Source organism: Loxodonta africana, chromosome 7, assembly GCF_030014295.1.
Source record: "Loxodonta africana isolate mLoxAfr1 chromosome 7, mLoxAfr1.hap2, whole genome shotgun sequence".
Classification (NCBI taxonomy): domain Eukaryota; kingdom Metazoa; phylum Chordata; class Mammalia; order Proboscidea; family Elephantidae; genus Loxodonta; species Loxodonta africana.
Window position 1 is genome coordinate 69,543,150 of NC_087348.1, and position 21,487 is coordinate 69,564,636.

At 35.1% G+C, this 21,487-nt stretch overlaps 1 protein-coding gene across 6 annotated transcripts in view; it reads right to left on the reverse strand.

Moving 5' to 3' along the window:
* Positions 1-21,487, reverse strand: part of FAR1 (fatty acyl-CoA reductase 1) — an 88,280-nt gene that overhangs the window by 8,475 nt on the left and 58,318 nt on the right. For 5 of the 6 annotated variants that reach the window (XM_010592215.3, XM_010592214.3, XM_023550824.2 and 2 more), the window contains 7 exons: positions 15,701-15,880; positions 12,811-12,988; positions 11,729-11,773; positions 11,469-11,596; positions 10,485-10,552; positions 9,195-9,366; positions 1,267-1,396 (listed from right to left, as the gene is read on the reverse strand). In XM_010592215.3, the coding sequence (XP_010590517.1) occupies positions 1,267-1,396; positions 9,195-9,366; positions 10,485-10,552; positions 11,469-11,596; positions 11,729-11,773; positions 12,811-12,988; positions 15,701-15,880 (901 nt within the window). The remainder of the gene's footprint in view (positions 1-1,266; positions 1,397-9,194; positions 9,367-10,484; positions 10,553-11,468; positions 11,597-11,728; positions 11,774-12,810; positions 12,989-15,700; positions 15,881-21,487) is intronic. The other variant, XM_003411998.4, reaches the window with a different exon arrangement.

A 21,487-nucleotide genomic window follows, 5' to 3' on the forward strand; every position in this document is an offset into this window, starting at 1 on the left:
AAACAAAGGTGAAATAAAGACATGTCAGACAATCAAAATCTGAGAGTTCATTACTAACAGATCCCATCCCCTACTAAGCCATGTTCTAAAGAATATATTTCAGGCAAAAAGAAAATGATCCTAAAGAGAAGATCTGAGATACAAGAAGGAATGGTGAGCAAAGACTCTAGTAGATATATAATTAAATCTAAATAAAAACTGAATAAAATAATAATTTCTAATTACAGGGTTTAAATAGAGAACTAAAGTAATGGGCAATCATGTAAGTTGGTGCAAGTAGGGACCACAGCTAAAACATTTTAAGGTTCTAAATATCAATAAAGAGAACTAAAAAAAACCCACTGCTGTTGAGTTGAGGCCAACCCATAGTGACCCTAGGACAGAGTAGAATTGCCCCACGGGCTTTCCAAGGAACACCAGGTGGATTTGAACTGCCGACCTTCTGGTTAGCAGCCGAACTCCCAGCCACTATGACACCAGGGTTTCCCATTAAAGAGAAGACTATAGGAATTGTTTAACCCTTTGTTTGGTGCGCATGTTAAAAGAACTAGGGTAACCTCAAAAAAAAAAAAAAAAAACCCACACATAAAGAGTTTAAATTCCAAATCAGCAAAGGGCGAAATATAGAATGACAAAAAGTAAGAGTATATAAAAAATGATTTCTGAGAGAAGGTTTTCTCAAAATTCAGAGAAAAAGCACGTGTGGGGAGAATGCATTTTTTTGTGGTTGCCATGGAAATGATTCCAACTCATGGGGAGCCCCCTGTGTGTCAGAGTAGAAGTGTGTGCCCTCCACAGGGGTTTCAGCTGCTGATTTTTCAGTAGATGCCACGTCTTTTCCAAGGCACTGACCTTACAATTAGCAGCTGAGCTAATTAATCATTTGTTTAAATTCCAAACTAGCAGAGGGGAAAATATGGGAATGATAGAAAGTAAAAGAGCATATGCAAAACAATTTCTGTCTCAAAATTCAGAGAAAAGGTGTTGGGGGGAGAAAAGGATATAAAAGTCAAGTTTCTCTCTTAACCCAACATTTAAAGGGAAAGTTAATCAGCATTTCAGTCAAACTTTGAAGACACCTTTGCTGCTTTTAAATACTTACACTATAAATCCTAAGATAAAGCAACTTTAATTATCACCAACAATTATGACTGAGCTTTAATGATTATAAATAAATCGCTGACTTATCCAATTATTTCTCAGGTTGCTAATGGTTCTGTAATTAGTATACTGCTTATTTCCTAATATAAAACAGAAAATACTTGCCTTTTTATCTTCAGGGTTTAGTTGGTTCATTAACATATTGACATTGTCAGTATTCCAAACCCAAGAATTACTTGTGAAATATTCAAGAAACACCATAGCTTTGTGAAGGCGAGTTATTGTTTTCATCATCCTGTATTATAAGAAAAATTGATAGATTCATATTTTGTATCCATTAGGAAAAATTCTACCACCACCCAAGGTACCAGTAACTGCCAATATAGACATTAGCATTAAAATTTTAATGCATAATTAAATACACAAAACCAACAGGGATTAAGAATATTTCTGTATCTTGGAATGACACTTCATAAATTCGAAAAGAAAAACTGAAGCAGTATCAAATGAATTTAATACTCCATATATGAGTTCTGCTGATACATAAAATTAATTCACAAAGGAAATTCAATACTTTACAAAGTCGAATTTTACATAAAATACTAGAGAAATAAATGAATTTAACATTCCCTTTTTGTTCTTTAAACTACATTTTAGTTTAGCTGCATTACTAAGATTTTCTGTAAACTCGTAATACAGTGTGTAACATTGTAATTCCAACTCTTCAGCATCACTAAAGCAAAGCATACAGAAATATTCCTTTGCCATTTAATCAACTCTCTTTAAAAAACAACAGTAACAATAACTTCCTCTTTAGCATTGATTGGTGCCACTCTTGGTCATCTGCTTGTGCCGTGATTTCAATGACTTACACTGAAACTTTCTGAAAAAGACCTTCAAATATTTCATTTCCTCATATAGTCCCAATATCCGTTTTTTATGGAAATAAGAGAGTTCAATAATTTTTTGTTTGCTTCATTTTAAGAGGGCAGGGTCCTTAATCTTTAAATCTGTCAATTTATATATCCTAGCATACTGTAAGTCATTGATATCATAACATTAACCTGAGTGGTATAAAAAAAAAATCTATACAATGTAATTATCACCTATGATAAGTAAGGAGAGGGAAGAAAGAATTTTCTGCAACAAAACACCCAAAAAACCCAACTTCAGGTAAAAACAAAAACATTTTTTGAGAAATACTTTAAAAATAATCCCATTATTATTCCAACAATAAGGATTGGCATTATATGTAGTTTTGAAGCCCCTGAGTTAAGGATGAACATTAGAAATCAGGGGCAAAAATCAAAACAGTAACATTAGCTAAACAATTCTGATGACAGACACATTCAATACATTTAGAGTGAAACCCTGAATCCAGAATACTATGAGAAAATAAGGCAATATGGACTATGTAAAGAAAAACTGTAGTTCATGCAGTAAAATGATTCTAAAACAAAACCCCCATTAAACATTAAAAGAATCATCAAGCATCAAAGGCTCTATTTGGACATGAATAGTTCACACACACAGAAAGCACATGGGGAGGGGGCGGGGGGAAGACAGGCTTGCTTTTAGAAAGAAGAAATTAAGACAATTTTCTTCTAAAAATCAACAAAAAGACTTAACAGGTTTGTAAATAAATCAATACACACTATCACAGTCAGTATAATATATTCAAATGACACACATACTTGGTTAACGCAATTTTCCAACATATATCATAAAAGATTTTCTTCCTAAGTATTTTTCACTGACCATTCTCATCTAGTCTTTAAGATACATTTAAGTGACAGAATTACCCTAAAAACAAGAATTGATTCAGCCATTCAAAAATAATTACAACTAAAAAATGGGAAGAAAGAAATTAAAAAGGCCATTTATATATAAAATTCATAGACTATCAGGCAACAGAACTACTACATTGAATACTATGGAGAATGAAAAAAAACTTAAACATTGCCCATCACTCTTTGGTCAAGCATGCCATAAGAGCAGATGCTTGTGATTATATTGTCACGTATGTTCCAAGTATTTATTTTTTATTACGGCAACATTCAAAAAATAATGGCAACTCTTTAGAGTAGGACGAGATCTTCATGGATATCTAATTCAGAGTTTCTCAACCTCAGCACTGTAGACATTTTGGGCCAGAAAATTCTTTGTTGTGGAGGGCTGTCCTGTGCACTCTAAGATGTTTGGTAGTATCCCTGGCCTCTTATCATCAGATGCCAGTAACAATACTCCCCCCTTTTTAATAACTACGAATATCTCCAAACATTGTCAAAAGTTCCCTGGGGGTACAAAATTGTCCCAAAGTGAGAACCACAATTGAGAAATACTAGGTTCAGAGAAGTTGAGCTCAAGAGGGTTAAGCTAAATAACCAAAGCACAAGACCATGGAGCTATTTTTTCTGAGATGCATTTTTAACAATGATGAAATGTCTACTGTATTTCAAGTGCCAAAATGAATAATTTACCCTGCTTCTACATATAACAATATACATTCTAGTTCCCAACGATTATTAACCAGGAATCCATGTGATGCATGTCTGAGTTGTACTTTTTATAATTATGTCAAGATACATAGTGAGTCAGATTTTTATCTAGCTGCCACTCAGAAAAATGTAAGAGTAAACACCATGAATGACATGATTGATATTAATTTAATATAAAAGTAGGCACTATATTTAAAAAAGAAGCCTAGTGCCTTGCTCAGAAAATATCTACACAAATTTAAAAAGATAAATTTTAAAACTTTGTAGCTAACATTTATAAAAAGTCAAAATAAAAAACATTTATGTCCCTTGTTGCTTTTAGGCTATAATCTCCCAGTGGTCATGAATCATTCCTGCTTTGATACTTAGAAAGCTGGCTTCACACAGGGCAAACCTCAAGTAAGAAGATTCTTTACTTGCTACTTCCTATTTGTGGCAGATTTTAACTTGCAAAGGTGACTGCAATAGTATCTACCATCTTACATTCTCATCTACAATTTCACCTTAAACATCTTCCCATCAAGAGGTGAAGGTCTCTTGTAACCAACAGAATAAAGTGGAAGTAACACTGTAACTTCCAAGGCTACATTAGAAAAGGAAATGGAGCTTTCTGCCTTGCTCACTGGAATACTCACCCTTGAAGCCTTCAGTTGCCACGTATGCTGTCCAGCTCCCCCTGAGGTTGCCATGCCGTGAGGAAGCCCAAACTGGTCCATGTGGAGAGACCACATGGAAAGGCTGAGACTACAGGCAGAGAGAAAGATGCCTGGCCACCCCAGCTGCTTTGTACCTCTTTACCCCTCCTTCCTCCACATTGTACCTGGCTCCACTCCCTGTCTGACTGTACCCCTTGCAAGACTCTAAGCCAGAACCATCTCGCCAAGCCCTTCTAAAATTCCTGACCCATATAGTGAGAAATCATACAAAATGATTGTTTAAAGCCACTTACTTCGGGGTGTTTGTTACACAGCAATGATAAAAGGAACAGATCTTAGTACTGACAGTAGGGTAGTGCTATAATAAAAACCTAAACATGTGATAACAACCTTAGGATCAGGCAGTAGACAGAATATGGGAGGGCCTTGGGGAGACTGCGGAAACCCTGGTGGCATAGCCGTTAAGTGCTACGGCTGCTAACCAAAGGGTCGGCAGTTCGAATCCGCCAGGTGCTCCTTGGAAACTCTACGGGCCAGTTCTACTCTGTCCTATAGGGTTGCCATTAGTCGGAATGAACTCAATGGCACTGGGTTTGGTTTGGTTTTGGGGAGACTGCTAGTGAAACGTGTAACAACCATGAAAAGAATGTCAGTAGAAGCCTAAAGGGCTTTGAAGTGGCTGTTGGTGAGGGCTTAAAGGAAAATGAGGAAGATATTGTTGGAAGAAATAAGGCCATTATTTTGACAGAAAATTTAACAAAAGTGTTACTGCATTATCATGGATGATAGAAACTGTACCTAATAAACTTGTTGGTCTAGACAAGACTTCCAGCCAGTGCTGAAGGTGCCACCTGGCTTACCACAGTAAAATGAGAGAGGAGAAAGATGATCTAAAAACCACACTATTCAGTTTGAGTGGAATTTGGAGGAAATGTAAAATGCCTGACAAGAATTCTTCTAAGGGTAACTTTGGTGAAGTACCCGATACTGGCGGTGGGGGCGGGGGGGTAGAATTCTTCAAAGAAATGGATTCTAAGCATAAATCAAATCCTGGGTGGGGCTGAAAGAGTCTTTGTTAAGACCTCAGGAAAATCTAAGGTAGTGTCTCATAGCATCTTTCAGACAAACAAAAGGCTCTCTCCGAATCTTAAGGACATGTCTCACAGAAATGCTATTGTTTAAAGGCAGGATCTAAGAGTAAAGAGTGCTAAGGGTGTTGTCCCACTACAACCTCATAAAGGACCCAAGATAGAAAAGGGCATATCTTAAAGAGATCTGTAGGTATGGCTTTGGTCTAATGGAGTAGAATGTTTTAAAATGGATATACAGGAAACCCACACAATTTTAAAAAGGATTATATCAGTTTGCACTTAAAGCATTAGAAACAACAAAAAACGAAAAGAGGCCTCTGGACCAGGATATGGTAAACTAGAGCCTGTGAGCGAAATCCAGTCTGATACCTGTTTTTGTAAATAAGGTTTTATTGTAACACAGTCATGCCCATTCATTTACAGACTGTCTATGGCTTCTTTTACACTATAACAACAAACTGAGACCATATGGTCCACAAAGCCTAAAATATTTGCAATTATAGAAAACGTTTGCTGACCCCTGCTCTGTACTCCCAATCTTTTATGGGCAGGAAACAGGCTACCAGTCATTCAATTGTAAACACAGACCATTTCTTATGGAAAAGGAGGGATGGCTCAGAGGGCAGGGCCAATAGCACAGAGAGCAGGGCCAAGGGCCTCTGAGAACGTGCAAAGTGTAGGACTGAGCCCTAAGTAAGAAACTGTCAAGATGAACCTGGGTGGATTTCAGAACTGTTATGGACCAGTGACTGCTTGTACCGCTCATTTTTTCTTTTTAAACAAGATTATCTAAAGCTATTATCCTATGCTTGTTCCCCCACCGTATGTTGGGTGTATGGGCAGTAGATCACTTGTCTTTTTAATTCACAGGTTTTCAAATCAATACTTGAGGAAATATACTTGAGTAGCTATACCAACAAAACTACTTCTCAAGTGTCTCATCCACAGCTGGATCAGATTTAAATTACAAAATCCTGGGCTTCAAACTGATGCCACAGGGGTCTTTGGGAGAAAGGAGTAAGTGTATTTTCCATAGGGAGGAATATGAATTGTTCAGACTAGAGGGCTGACTGTAGCAAACTGCACCCTCCAAAAATGGCTAGAAAAGTATCTTCCTTCTCAATCATTTACATGAGTAAATGACCTTGACCATTCTCCCATTGAGAGATGGGGTCTATGTCTCCTCCTAGAATATGGTAGGGCTTAGCACTTGCTTGTGACCAAAAAATGAGGTGAAAGTGATGTTGCATGACTTCCATAGCTAGGTCAGAAAAGGCAATGTAGGGTCCACTCTGAAATACTTGCTGAAATACTTCCCCCCCGAAGTCTTCAGCCACCATGTAAGCAGTCCAATTCTCCTAAGGCTGCCACTAGTCTGAGCAAAGAAACTATATGGAGACATCCCGAGACTACATGAAGTGACAATGACATTTGGCCAGTCAGGCCTTCTCCCCAGCTACTTCACCTCCTTCCCCCACTCTTTCAGCCCTAGCCTCCATCTGACCACAACCCCAATAAAAGATTCCAAGATAGAACTGCTTAACTAAAAAAAAAAAAAAAAAAAGCCCTTCCTAAATTACTGATCCTGAGAAAAATAATAAATTGACAGAAATAATAAAATGACTGTTGCTGTTTTAAGCTACCAAATTTGAGATGCTTTGTTACGTAGCAACACCTATTCTGAATAATTTGTAAACTTTGTGTCATGGACTGAATTATGTATCCCCAAAAAACATGTGTATCAACTTGGTTAGGCCTGATTTTCAGTATTCTGTGGCTGTTCTCCATTTGTGATTGTAATTTTATGTTAAAAAGGATTTAGGTCACATCCTTGATGCAATGTAAAGGGAGTTTCCCTGGGGTGTGGCCTGTACTACCTTTTATCTCTCAAGAGATAGAAATGGAAGCAAGCAGAGAGTTGGGGACCTAATACCACCAAGAAAGCAGCACTGGGAGTAGATCGTGTCCTTCAGACCTGGGGTTCCTGCCCAGAGAAGCTTCTACTCCAGTGAAAGACTGACGAGAAAGACCTTCCTCCAGAGCTGAGAGAGAGAGAAAGCCTTCCTCTGGAGCTGACACCCTGAATTTGATCCTCTAGCCTACTAGACTGTGAAAAAAAAAATTTCTCTTTGTTAAAGCCATCCACTTGTGGTATTTCTGTTATAGTTGCGCTAGATGACTAAGACATTTGGGCTATTCACTCATTTTTTTAAGTTTACTAAGCCCCCTTTCTCTGTATAAGGCACTGTGATTAATTCAAGCTGTTTTACTTTTTTGACCCAGTTTTGACTTTTCTGCCCTAAATTGCAATAATTTCATTAATATCAAGAAACCATGATCATTATCATTCATAAATTTACATCTGCTTTCTAGTCATGAATAAAATACCGTCAATGACAAATACTGCATTTTGTAGATCGTTCCAGAAAAACTTAACAGTTTTGATATATTTTGGCTCTTTTTACTAGTATTTCTTTACCTATTCTAAAGTTGTTCAATTCAACACATCTCACATATTTCAATATTTAACATATAGAGCTAAAAACATCATGGACAACTGAATCCACAGAAAAATCCCTACAAGCAACTGAGATCCTGGTACACTATAACTGGCAGATACCTCACTTTTATTTTTTGAGCAGTTGATGGAAATTCTGGAATCAGCATCTTCTTTACATATAAATACTCAAATCCTGAACTCTCCAATCAAAGGCTCCACTGTAACGCCAATGTAGTTAAAAAAAAAATAAATATTTTTATAGTATTTCACTGTGATCATGTGGTAATGACAGTAAGAGAACATTATTTAAGCTTGTAGGGTTTCATAAAAATAAAAAAAGGGAAGAAAGGCTAAAACAACTATAAGAAAATAAAAATTTTCCTTTTTTTTTTTTTTTAAACTATGCAATTCCCAACCTGGAAAATTAGTCAGAAACAAGTACCATATTATAAGCTGAATGGGCAGCTGATATATTCTGGTTAATTTTCTAGAAGCATTTGTTTTTTCATATAAAACCACACCATCTACTTAAAGCAAAAACATTTTACTCTTAATCCCCTATAAAAATTCACCCCTAGGTTTTAAGGGGGAGAGGAGAAGGGCTCAACTTCAGCTTATAATAACAATGACAACCTTGACGTAGGACATTTCCATATCATGGGATTTTAGAGCACAATAGCCTAATACAGTGAGAGACACAGTCTCTCCAAATATCCCCAATTCTTATGAAACATCCTGACATCCTGATTGTGATTGTGATTCATTCGGTTAGTAATTCTATAGGAAAAGCTCATGCTAGTGACTTTCCGTCTCTCCAGCAAGCTTCCACCACCTTACCAATACGTAGTGTATTTACTGCTATTCTTCTTACCACGGTTCCTGACCTGTCAACCTGAGTGCAAGATCGTGCAATAATGCAGGTACTGTATGACTGACACCCCTCCAATAATGATGCAATAGGTTGTTGGAATAGAACTTAACATTAGGGCGCCTGAATACTTGGTTTAAAGGATTCATCTTGAAGGAATGATTTAGATAATATCCTGTGGGAAAAATAAGCATCAAAGCATTTTGAATATTATTTGTTACTCAGGGAAAAAATGAAAATTAGACCTAGAATTGAACACATGACAATAAGTTATCATCCAAACTCTAGAACAAATTAGAGTGACTTACAAGACTACCTGTTCTTTTTTGACAAAGTCTTAAATTCAAGAGTCTCATTCACAAAAGGCCATTAAGCCTTATCATAAGCATAAACAAATAAAAAGTTAATAATGCATTTTAGTATAAGCATGGGTTGTTGAACAGTCAGAGGAACAGAAAAGACAGAGCTAGCCATCATTACCTTGGGCTTCTTCCAGTCATCCTGAGGTAGATATCATACAGGAATGCTGGGGCCTTATGGCTTACAGCAATCCAGTAATGATATAAAAGGTGATTGGAGGTTAGATTTACATTGGGCCGTCTGAAGGCCTGTTCGAGAGGATTCCTCTTGAAAGTGGAAATTACATGGTATTCTGAGGAAGAAAAGTTGTGTAACAGCTTTGATAATAACCATGTAATGAAGTTTTGAAAAAAAAACCATGGTTTACAATGCAAAATATTTTACCAAAGATGTCAGAGTTCTCTCATTTACAGAAACAAACTTTTCTACTCTCTATAGTAGCTAAGAGAATATGAGTATTAGACTGCTGAACTCAAGTGGTTTTAGAACTCCCAGTATTTATGAATATTAGAAATGTCCTGAGCAGTTGATGAAATTTTTGCTAAAATTTGCTCTTAAAATCCTTTTAATGTTTTACCTATGCCAGTTTACAATGTCACTTTCTATATTTCACCTCTCACGATAGCTTCTTTCTTTCTGTTCCTCTTTCCAGATTCTTATTACTGTACTTACTTAAAAAAGAAAAGGAAAATCATCACCCTTTGCTTATGAATAAATTGCTCAAATTAACATATACCAACAAGTTTAAAACAACCCAAAATTAACTTCTGCTGTAATTTATTAAGGTTATGCAATGTCAACACTTAAACTTAATAATGTTACAGAAAAACCCTGGGACAGAATGACATAACAACTTATAAATAATTCCATTTCAATGGGCTTTAAATCATCCTATTCCTATCCTGGAACTAGTGGCATATCACACTGTGAATCTGTGAATTCAAATAAGATAAATAAAATAGAAAATATTCTTGCATACTGTATCCTACTTCCTAACTCCTTCATTTATTACCACTCTTGGGTCTATTTGCTATCTTCTGTGATATACTAACTCTTCTTGTAGTTGGAAATGATATTGCCTATCAGACAATGTCAGGACTGAGGGTGCCCATGAGGGAGGAAAAAAAGCATTCCTTCCACACCATAGGTATCTACAAGTGTTGCTACAGATGTCAGCGGAAAAAAACCGAGGTCAAAAAGGATAGGGTGGACTATATAGCAGGATATTTTAAATTTGTGAGACATTACTTAGAACTATAAGGCAGTTACTTCGAAGATGGCAATTAAAATAAGAACAAATTGGTAACTCAGTAGCCTTAATGGCTTCATGGGTCATTCTAACATATAAACTCAGTGCACATTTTAAGTTAAGATTTATTCTAATATTCAAAAATGCAGGTAAAATCATACCAACTTCACCCCAGTGGAAAGGATTAGTGCTGCCTGTTGTGCAATTATACACCATGATGTTCCTTGGTCTGCAAAGACAAAGATCAAAGCAATGAAACATATAAAGAGGCCAAACTTATCCAACCCTAAATCTTATATAATACTTAAGTAGGAAGAAATGAGGATGATGGGTACCTTTTCTATACTTATTATTTAAAAAAATTACCCTTAAAGGATTTTTATGTTTGAATGATTATTTATAATCCCTTCCTCCCTCCCCTACCAAAAACATTATTTATAAAAAAACAGATTACCCCCCCCCCATTTTTTATTCCTTGTATTAGCAGGAATGCCTAGTTTTAAATTTAAGGAAAACAATAACACAACAAATGATTTCAGGTCTTCCTATACGGCTTCCATTTTCAGAGCCTCTAGTTAAAAAAGACTAGAAATGGACTGAGTTCCCTTTTGCCAGAAACAATATATTCATATAATCACATCTCTTCTTTTGAATGATAAAATATTGAATTTAAAAACAAGGGCAATTTATTAGAGAAAAATAAAGTTTAAGTGTTACCTATAACACTACTACACTCTTTTAAAAGAAGGATGGCCATGGTTGGTTAAAACTGCTCTAGTATGCCATGTTTGATATATGTGAACCATTCTCTGTGAATTTCAGTTCTTTATATATGTCAAGTTTACATCAAGTTTTAGTATGGACAGAAAGCAATCTTTGGGAAGGGCAGAATTTTTTCTTTCTTTTTTTAAATCTCTAATGAATTTGTCCATCCTGTAGTATATGAGAATCAATATTAATTCTTAACTACTACTACTGATGAGACTACTTGCTACCACTGGTAAAATACCAACTCTTGCAGTTGGAAGTGATACTGTCTATATATATTGGTATGGTAATATCAGGACTGAGGGATTAATTAACATTAGTTAGTAGCTCTGTTTTCCCTCCTCAGTTACTATATATTTAACAAGCGACATCGTCACCTCATATACCTATTAACTCCGGAATACCAGGCTGCCGCAAGACTCATGTTGACAACTACATCTACAGGAACGAGATCTGCAAGGGCATTGTTGGAGGCACGCATTGTTCGAAGAATTCCTTTCCCTGCCTTTGTTGAAATTAAAAACAACACCTTAAGATACATAAGCCAGAATGTGTGTGTTATATATATACACACACATACACACACAGAAAACAGAAAAATATATAGAACATTAAATAAATAATAAGGTTTACTTACCGCAATAAAGAGGCCACTTGGTCCATTAAAGTTATCGATCCATCCCTAAAACCAAAAATTTTAAAAAAGGGGAGGAGCTTAGAAATAATATGAAACTAGAAATTTCTTATTTTAAAAAATTACAACCTCAAATACATATTTGGTAGTTCTTTTTCCTGAAAACCAAAAAATAGGCTAGATTCAGGCCAAATTATTTTTCCCAAATAGGGGCAGTCTTCCTCTGGGATCTCAAATCACCAAGTGAAAACAGTTTCAAGGGGTTACTTACTCTTACATTAATTCCCTGCAAAGATAATTTAAATAAAAGTTTACATCTGTCAAATACTTTTGCTAAATTAAGCTGGTTCAATTTTGATTTTTTGCTATTTACTGATGCAGCATCCTGAGATTAAGGAGAAATGGTATATCCTTCTCAAAACTACTGCGTTAAGACAGAGGAAAACAGAATAATTGTCAAAGGAACTAAACAGGTTCTATCACTTACTACCATTATAGAGACTCAAGTTTTTTCTAAAACAATTAATGTGTCTCTGGTTTCACTTATTCCAGGGATTCACAAATAATATTTTTATAGCAAGATACCATAGCATCTTATATTGTTCTTAGCTTGTGACCTATACAGAGACAGTCTACCTCTTAGAGGGGCTACCTCTTTCGGTACTTTAGCAAATGAAATAAAATAAGGCCCTGAATATTCTCATTTCTATTCTCTTCAGATTTACAAGGGAAACTTATCACTAAATAATTTTAAAGGCCAACACATGTTGATATGTCAGTGCAATCTCTTGTCAATCACAAAACTCATAAAGCATGGTCTCCTTTGACTCAAGACAATTTCATAGCTTTTGGTTTAATTTCCAATTAGATTTTTAAAAATGTTGATCTGCATTCCTATACATCCACCATCACATTAGAAACAAAAGTACCAATATCTCTTCCTATGAATGGAAAACAGTTTTGCTACCGTGCACCATGTTCAGTAAATAATATTTCTCTTAAACAACTGCCAACTGTTTTTATACAGAGTTACAACTTCGAATCTGAAAATCCAATTATTCACAAATCATTTTCAAACAACTTACCGGAAAAGGTTCTTTCCAGCTGGCACCAACAATCGATGGCCTTATAATCGCCACATTTAGCTTTGCTCCTTCTTGTTGTACAACATATTCTGCCAGTGCTTTTGTGTATATGTATGTATTGGGTCTGTCTCCTATCAATTTTGGGGTGATATCATTTACTAAGCCATCATCCATCCACCTGGTAAATAAAGAAATTGCATGCAAAAATATTTCCAAATTAAAAACCATTTAATTGCACTTTTGCACATTCAAATATATGTTGCGTTGACTCAAATGATTTGACAACTTTTACTAAAAATATACAAATTAGTCTTATTTTCACTAAGCATCAACTACTGGCCTACAATCCCTTATCTGCAATTTCTATATTCAAAAAGCTCTGAAAATTTAGAGTTCTTTCAAAATTACATGGTAGGTAGTAAAACCTGACCTGAACTGATTTATGGTCTTTTTTTTTAATACCACTTTGTGTAAATACTCATGCATTTCAGATATGCTTGATTAGGGATGCTACCTCAGATCTAGCTGAGATTATTTCATATTATACAGTACACATATTACATTTCATTTCTAAGGTCCAAATAAATTCCAAAATAGATGACACTGAGGATTTCAGATTAGGAATTATAGACCTGTATATAATCGCCTAACAGTAGCATACTAATTATATACATTTGCAGTTAACAGACACTTAAAATTAATATAAAAGTTTCAATAATCTAAACATTTAAAGTAGAGCACTGAAAATTATATGCAAATACTACAGTAAACAACAAAAATAAATTGAACCATGCTAAAAAAAAATTAACTAGCAATCTACTATAAAGTCGCAAAATTCTCTGTCTCTACGGAAAAGATCTACTCTACTCATTTGCAAAAGGGGTGACATCTATGGTATTTCCCAATCTAAATTTTCTGATTCCAACATGTTACATACTTGTTTTCAGATACCTTATACCTTTCCTTATTGTCTATAATGCTATGCATACAAGTAGACCCAGTAAACTGTGATACTCTAAGTATACCCACACTAACTGACAAGAAAGCATAGAGATTATCAAGATAAATAATCATTTTCCAACAGGTACATGGGAACACTTTTTGCGTATGGAAGGGAAAAAACACTAAATTGAAGGGAGGTTGCTATGAGTTGGAATCAACTTGATGGCAACAGGTTTGGGTTTTTTTAATTTTGCTGGCACTGGGTTATGGGTTACCCAACTTAGGAAAAATCCTATCGTAGAGATGAGTCTTGAAAATGGGAAGGGATGGCTGATAGACAATAAATGAATGAATGAATGAATGAATGCCTAAAGTGAGCACAGACTTTATCCAGTAAGCCTTAACACTGGCATGAGTGTACTGGGCCAATCTGTGAGTCATCCTAAAATCATCCATTAGTTAGATTTACTTGTAAGCAAGGAAAGGAGATAAAGAATTAGGTTACAGGCTCTTTTCTTAACTCATTAGATGTTTGGATATACCAAATGCTATTAAGAAAAAAAAAGTAAAATACTTGGTTAATTTTCACACTCAACTTTTCCCATAGATATGAAACACTTCCGTCTACTGACTTATGAGGAAAATGACAGGTAAAACTAAAATCAGACTACCCATTTATTTTAAAGTCAAGTGGAAGGACTATCAAAGAACGACTTGCTCTTATGAGAGGCAACAACTCACATGTCAGGAATAAAGAAAAAGACACCTACAGAGTGAGTAGGGGAGATACTTGGGAGCACTAAGAAACGGAGTTAGGAAACAGAAGCCCAAGAATCACCTAAGAATGCCTCTGTAAACTCCCATACTTATTTTCTTACAATATGTCTGTTTCCTCGTAGTGGTTAGCAGGAAAGCCTTAAAGAAAAGGATTTGTGGGCTTATTTCAGCAGAAAGTTAAGAGAAGGAGCTATAACCCTATGTAGCACCCTTGGGAAGAGGTGAATTCAACTGGGAAAGCAGAGTACCACTCTCTTTTACTAAAAGGAGCTGGAAGTGGATAGAATCTCTAGGAAGAAAAGTGACTAAGCGGAGACAGAAAAATAAACGAGGACAAAGGCTACAGGGATATTATAGGAAGAGTAACAAATATGTAAAGATATGATGGGTATTGAAACGCTTCTATAATTGCAGACTATAAAACAATAAGTTTCCTTTTTTTTTTTTTTTCCTGCTGATCCTTTTGGTTTGTTTTACTTGATGAGAAAGCCCAATCTGAAGCAAATGAGGACTCAGGTATAAGCATATTCACTTACTCCCCATGTATCAAATACTTTTAACAAATATATTTCTAATGTAGTAATTGCTGATAGAATCCCAGTCTTCAGAAAGATCATAAAAAATGACACTAGGGGTATGAATGAAAGGACAGTGATGCCTCTGACTCCCTCTAACTGTAAGTCCCTCTATTGATATACTCCACTGGGCAAAAAACAATCAGAGATAATCGTTTAATAAATTAGAACCTTGCTATTAAACAGGCAGTCCGTGGTCTCCAAGGATATCAGATACCTCTTAGTTGCTAAAATTGATTCCTTGAAAAACACAGCCCCTAATATGGATGAGTTGTTCAGAGGTGTCCTCCAGTTTCCCAACCATCACACTTGGTCAAAAGTGAAATCCCTACACTGACTTCAATAACAGTCATTTAGTTATCAATCTATATAATAAAAAAAATAGCAGGTAATCAACAATTTGTTGAATAAAGGAACAGATAATGCATGTATATAATCATATGTATGTGTATATGCGCATGTGTGTGCACATAAATGGAGGGAGAGAGAAAGGAAGAGGGAAACTGAGATAGACTAGGAAACATATATAAATAGATAAACCTGGATCCAAAGTTTTGGGATCAAAGCAAATGTATATACATTTCAAAAAAACATACTCTAAAGAATCAATCAGCTTCTTGGGATCGACGGGGGGTGGATAGACTACTTCATCAATATGCTTTCTATTGCAGTATGCGTATGCTGTTGACACATGCATAAACACTTCCAGGTTCTTCATTTGTTGTGCAAGGAGAATAAGCTGTTGTGTAGCAATCACATTTAACTGAACAGCATCTCTGTAAAAGAAAAAGTGACAATGAAAAGTCAGGAGCAATGTCATTTATTTCACCTGCTTAAAAAAAAAAAACCTTATTTCCATTAGAGAGAGATTTTTGTTTCTTTATAACCGAGCCCTTAGCTCTGATTTTATGTATTTTATTTCAATATGAAGTACATCTACTCTATCAGTTATGTTTAAAAAGAAATTTTCTAATTATTAAATAAACTTCATTGTTAGATTTGAAAAATAAAAGTACAAACTAAAAAAATTAAAATTACCCAGCGATAACATGGATGATTTAGCTTTTTTTACCTTTTATGCATGCACCTTAATGTCATGCTGGGTTTTTTTTTTTTTTGGAATCTTACTTTTTAAAGGTATAACCTTTCATGATATGGATGTGCCACAAGGAGAAGAAATTAAAATGCTAAGGCAAAATCAGCAATAAAGGTGAAACAATAATAATTAAAAAAATCTAGAAACAGTAAATTATGTTAATATATAATCAAATAAGAACGTAGCAAATCAATCCTTCGAACACCTCTTTAAGATTACCTTACAAAAGTCAAAGTGATATTAATAAAACTAGTACATATATTAATAAAATATGTTTTATTGTATTTTCACTACAATAATAATTTAAAAAATTAGTACATTTGTTATAAGAAGCATATCCAAGATCCCAAACTAATCTATATATTCCTTTCTTAGAATTTACTCAAACTAATTCTACAGAAGCAAAAACATGTATGCATAAGTAAATAAAATCAATGAAACGTCATCTAATAATAGCAAAAGCCTACAGAGCCCAAAAATTCACTACAAACGGAATGGTTTAATAAAATAGATATTTCATCACAATGAAAGAATACAACCATTAAAATAATTATAATATGAAAACTATAAAGACATGGAAAATCTATAAAAAGAATACAAAATGACATACACATGATGTAAGGCAGGCTTAAGAATAAGGCTCTTGAGTCAGACAGGCCTGAGTTCAAATCCTGCTTTGGCCTACCTATTAGCTAGGATTAGATGCTCTTGGTAAAGTTACTTCAGCACTCAGGCCTGTTTCCTCACCTGTAAATATGAGCAATATGCAATCTATCTACTATAATTTGTATAAAATTAAATAAAATAAATAGTTTGCAAGCATTTAGCATGATTCTTAAGTCCCAAGCAGGCAATAAACAAGTATTAGTTAAGGTAATGAGATGGCAGGTAGTTTTTGCTCTCTATTAAACTTTCTTTATAATCTGTTATTTTTTAAAAAGGCTGAAATACTTGATGCCAGTAATACCATGATAAAACTGGTAAAGTAACACACTGCTAGTGAGACTTATAAATTGGCACAACTGATCTGAAAGACATGAGGACAGAGTACCAGAAATTATAGAAATGAGATAGTTGTTAATCTAGTTAACCTACCGAAATTGAGAGGAAAAAACTTGTTGGTAAATGAAAACATCCTAAATTTGCTAATCTAAATATTACATAAGTGTAGTATAGCAACATGATGGGATATCATCAAATCACTAAAATTACAATCATGGGAAAAAATTAGAAATATGAAAATTTTTGTATATTCACAACTGTGTAAAATAATATATGCTCAAAGATGGACCAAAATATTTTTTAATGATAACAGTTAACACTTTTCAAGTTTCTCATTATTTTTAGTATTTAAGAAGAAAAAAATCCAACTATTCTTTAACAGGGAGTCCCTAGATGGCACAAACGGTTAAGCGCTACACTCCTAATCACAAAGTTGGAGGTCCGAACCCACCCAGAGGCGCCTCAGAAGAAAGCCCTGACGATCTGTCTCCAAAAGGTCACAGCTCTGAAAACCCTGTGGAGGGCAGTTTTACTCTGAACACATGGGGTCACCATGAATTGAAATCAACTCAACAGCAACTGGTTTTAGTCTTTAAAAAGCCAGGATACTTCACGGATACCCTGTCCACTCAATTGTAAAGTAGTGCTTTGATGTCTATCACATCTGAAAAACAACGGCAGTAAGGAAGGTACTGTTTTAGGAGAGGTGTATCAAGAATATTCTGTTACAGGTTCCTGAGGAAGGGACATCGAGTTCTGGGTCACCAGGAACAAGGAATAACTCATGAGAGAAAAAACTCTGTCCCTTGGTTTTTCATTTAATAGTATCTGAGGAAGAATCTATAAAAACATACTAGAAGGAAATTTTTTAAATTAAATAATTAAATTGGGGTAGTACAATCACGGATGCTATTTTTTTCTTCCTTGTTTCAATTGGGCGGGGGGCGGGGGGAGTCTGTTCACATGAAAATCCAGCAAGACATTTCACAGGGAGGATACTGTCTACTAGACTATAAGAGAATGTGCTATTTTCTTTTGCACCTGCAAAACAATGGGAGTAGAAAGGGTAATGTTTTGAGAGAAACACACAAAGGATATTCTGTTAAGGTTCCTGAGGATGGTGACCGAGATTCTGGGTCACTGAAAATAAGGAATTATTTGAGAGGAAACACTCCGGTGTCTTGCTTCCCCCTAGCCCCCATTTGTACCTGAGAGCTTAAACCTGAAGCTCTTTGTGCCCACACAGGAAACTATGCCAGGCTAGTCAATCTCATTCTATTTTACCTCAACCCAATTTTTACTCTACTGAACTTCACGCTGAGATCCAGACATGATAGCTCAAAAAGCATTTAGTACTAAACAAAAATAGTGTTCTCATTATGTGTTGGTTATATGGAGTCATAAACGCATCTTAAGACTGGCCTGGGGTGGGAGGGGAAGGGGGCTTTGCCAAGGAGTTGATTCCAATTCACGGTGACCCCATGTGTTACAGAGTAGAACTGAGCTCCATAGGGTTTTCCTGGTTATAATCTTTAGAGAAATAAATCACCAGGCCTTTCTTCCATGATGTGGCTGGGTGGGTTCAAACCTCCAACCTTGGGCTACTCAGGACACTGGCTTGGGGGAGAGGGGGTCAAAATGAACAAGCTTTGTTATTATGGTTCATTTTGTTAAAAATGAGGATTCCTGAATATTACTCCAGAAATAGAGGGTCAGAATTTGCCAAGTGCAGCTCAAGAATCTGCATTTTAAACACATTTTCCAGTAATTCTTAAGATTCATAATACATTCTAAGGTTTGGGAATCGATGCCCTTAGACTCAACAGTTTGATATTTTCTAATCATCAATCATTATTTACATTCCTTTCTCAAAACATACTCAGTCATACCCTTAGCCTTTTCACCCACAATTGCTCCACCTCTGAAATCTTGTACTATGAATTTCCACCAGACTACAACATCTGTCCTTTCATTTCTCCGCTTAAACCTGTTGTCCTTATCATGGTCTCCAGTTTGACACTTCTTTATTCTCAGCTCTATTGGTCCTGTCCTGCCTTCACTTCCCTTACTACCTAAGGCAGACCAGACCCCATAATCAACTATTTAAATAACTCCTTTTATTATCTTCGATATTACTCCCCTCTTCACCTTTTGCTAGTATTTTTTTTATAATTCCTAATTTGGATATCCAATTTTTCTCACCTCAAGATTTAGGTACCACCATATCTGAAAATGAATGAGCTCTCTCTCCTCTTAATCCTCTCAGCACTTTATGTGTGCCCTTAAGTAACTCCTTATTTTCTATCCTGTATTATGATTATTTAAGTATATCATATCTTTTCTATTTGACTATATGTACTTTGAGAACAGGATCTGTGTGCAACTTATCTTGGTTTCTCCCAAACTGTTTGGCATAACACTAGAGTAAAATCTGAGTTTTTTTCCTGGCAGTACTTTGTGCCATTTTTTATTTGTGGGTTAACTTAAAAAATGGTTATAAAGAGTAATTGTTTTATGAATAGTTATTTTATGCCAACCTACAGCACTTTAGAATATCTGGTCCAAACCTAATGTTGTCCTATCACCACTTACAAGTCAATATCCATTAGAATTGCTTCACAGAAAACAATAATTTCAATGTGCCTTGACAAGGAAAAGAAGAACAACGCAGTACTTACCACTTCCACAACTTATCTCTAGTAAACGAAGAAATCATAATAATGAAAAGACTTCTCTTTCATTAATGATTGTGTTGCTTTTACTCCAAGGGCAACAGAAAGAGGGAGAAGATTCCCTGAAGCTACTTTGGCCCTCCTCACAAAGGTTGCTTTGATGAGTCTCACCCTAATTAATGTTGCCTATTTTTTATTAACTAACCAAAATAATCTAATTTCCTCTTTAAGCCAATGAGGACTATACCACAATTAGTCAGTATCTACATACGTTTTTTCTTGAAACTTCACTAAGTTTTAGAAGGCTGTGTGAACTTTTTTTTTTTCTTTTTGGTTATGAAGGAAAAAATAAAAAAGCCAGAACTAAAACCAAAACCCAAACCAAACCCATTGCAGTCAAGTCAATTCTCACTTATAGTGACCCTACAGAACAGTGCAGAACTGCCCCACAGTGTTTCCAAGCTCTTGGCTGGTGGGCTGGTGGTTCAACTAGCATTCAAGACCGTTGCAATTAGCATTCAAGCACTTAACAAACTATCCATTAGAATGGCTATTTCATACCGATACCCAATAATGAATTTCAGGAAAGATAAATAAAGCATTAGAAACCATTCATAATCTTAGAAAATGAATTGTACAAAATTATGTACAAAGAAAAACATTTTTAATGTAAAAAACAAAGTTTTGTTAGTTAATGACAATAACAGTTCCTTCAAGCTTTTAAGTGCTGCTTTTTTAAAAATAATTTTTAAAAATTATTTGCTTACATCTTTATTTGAAGGGTAATATATTTTCACCGTGGAAAAAATAATACACAAGTAAAACTAAAAACCTACCTGTAACTGTACTATGTAAAGATAACAACTGGCAAATACAGAAACATGATTATACATATATATATGTATACATGTATTTTATAAAAATGAGATTGTATTATAGTTCTAAAAATATTCTTTTGTCACTTTTGAATCATGAACACATTAACAGTGCACAGTATTCCAACTATTTCACCTGTTGGCTGCATAGAAAAAGCCAAAAAATAAACAAGTAAAGCAACTGCTACACAGACCTTCTATGGTGGACAGGCAAACTGGAAAGTTATCGAAAGACTTTTGAAAGAGAGGAAAAAAAAAATCTTTTGAGAAATATTATCTCAATTTTATATATTAAAATTGAGGCTCAGGGAGGTTCATAACTTGCCCAAACTCACCAGCTAGTAAACGATAAAGGCCAGATTAGAACTAAGTATACAATTCCAAAGGTCACATCCTTTTCCATTACACAGTGTTGCCTCAGGTTCAAGTGTAAAATGAGTTTGTTATATAAAATAATGAATGAGAAAATACCTTGAAACCTATAAAGAACTACTGCAAAAATGTAAGGGACTATTACAGTGCCCTCATCCGACTACTGACAAAATTCACTGTAATGTTTTGGCATTGACCTGTCGTGTTATATAATTAAGGTTTACAGTTATGCATTAAATAATGACAACATGGGGAGTAATCTCAAAACCCTTTGTAATTAGAATTTAAAATTTTTTAAATTTTTATTGTGCTTTAAGTGAAAGTTTACAAATCAAGTCAGTCTCCCATACAAAAATTTATATACGC